Source organism: Egretta garzetta, unplaced genomic scaffold (genome assembly GCF_000687185.1).
Source record: "Egretta garzetta isolate BGI_Z169 unplaced genomic scaffold, ASM68718v1 scaffold330, whole genome shotgun sequence".
Classification (NCBI taxonomy): Eukaryota; Metazoa; Chordata; class Aves; order Pelecaniformes; family Ardeidae; genus Egretta; species Egretta garzetta.
Window position 1 is genome coordinate 522920 of NW_009258275.1, and position 838 is coordinate 523757.

General features: G+C 64.1%; 1 protein-coding gene across 1 annotated transcript in view; it reads right to left on the reverse strand.

The window, feature by feature from the left end:
* Positions 1–838, reverse strand: part of RPH3A (rabphilin 3A) — a 25990-nt gene that overhangs the window by 12630 nt on the left and 12522 nt on the right. The window contains 2 exon segments of the mRNA XM_009636199.1: positions 144–179; positions 772–833. Of these exon segments, the coding sequence (XP_009634494.1) occupies positions 144–179; positions 772–833 (98 nt within the window).

The window sequence follows — 838 nt, forward strand, 5'->3', positions numbered from 1 at the left end:
AGGAGGGGGCCCTGCCGCTGCTGCCTCCCACGGGAAAACACGGCAGGGAAGGGAGCGGGGGGGTAGGGGGAGAGAGAGAAGGGGCTCAGCACAGGCGGCACCGAGGCAGTGGCATAGGGAAGGGTGCAAACGCCGGCGCTTACCATCGGAGTCCTGCTCGGCCGGGGCGTCCGCCTGGCCTTGGGGGCACAAAGAGAGCGAGAAGCGGTGAAGCTGCAGCCCGCCCGCCCCACCAACGCCAACCCGGGACGCGCTGCCACTCCTTCCCCAGGCTTCCTTTTTTTATTCTTATTTTTTTATACTTATTTTTTTTTCTATAGGCTTCTATACCGTGTTCATACCCAGGGGCTGCCCGAAGCCCCGGCCGGGCACCCCAGATTCCCCACCCAGTGCTGCTTTGCTCGAGGATGTCCCTGCAGACCCGGCCACCCTGACTCGGAGAGCCCAGAGGAAGCGTCAGCAGGCAGGGAGGGCAGCAGGGCGATCTCTGCACCCTTCGGAAAACAGGCAGCAGCTACACGGCTGCTCTGGATGTTCTTTGCTAAGGCTCACACCCTGACTCGGAGAGCCCAGAGGAAGCGTCAGCAGGCAGGGAGGGCAGCAGGGCGATCTCTGCACCCTTCGGAAAACAGGCAGCAGCTACACGGCTGCTCTGGATGTTCTTTGCTAAGGCTCACCCTTCCAAATGACAGGGGGGAGACCCAACGCCCCCGCTGGCAGGACCCCTGCCCCTTGCAGGGAGGGAGGGGGTCAGCGTCTGCTGTCACCTACCTCGGGTGGGTGCTCGGGAGGGAAGTTTCGGGTCCTGGGGGGGGGGCTCGGTGGGGCTGGGGCTGGC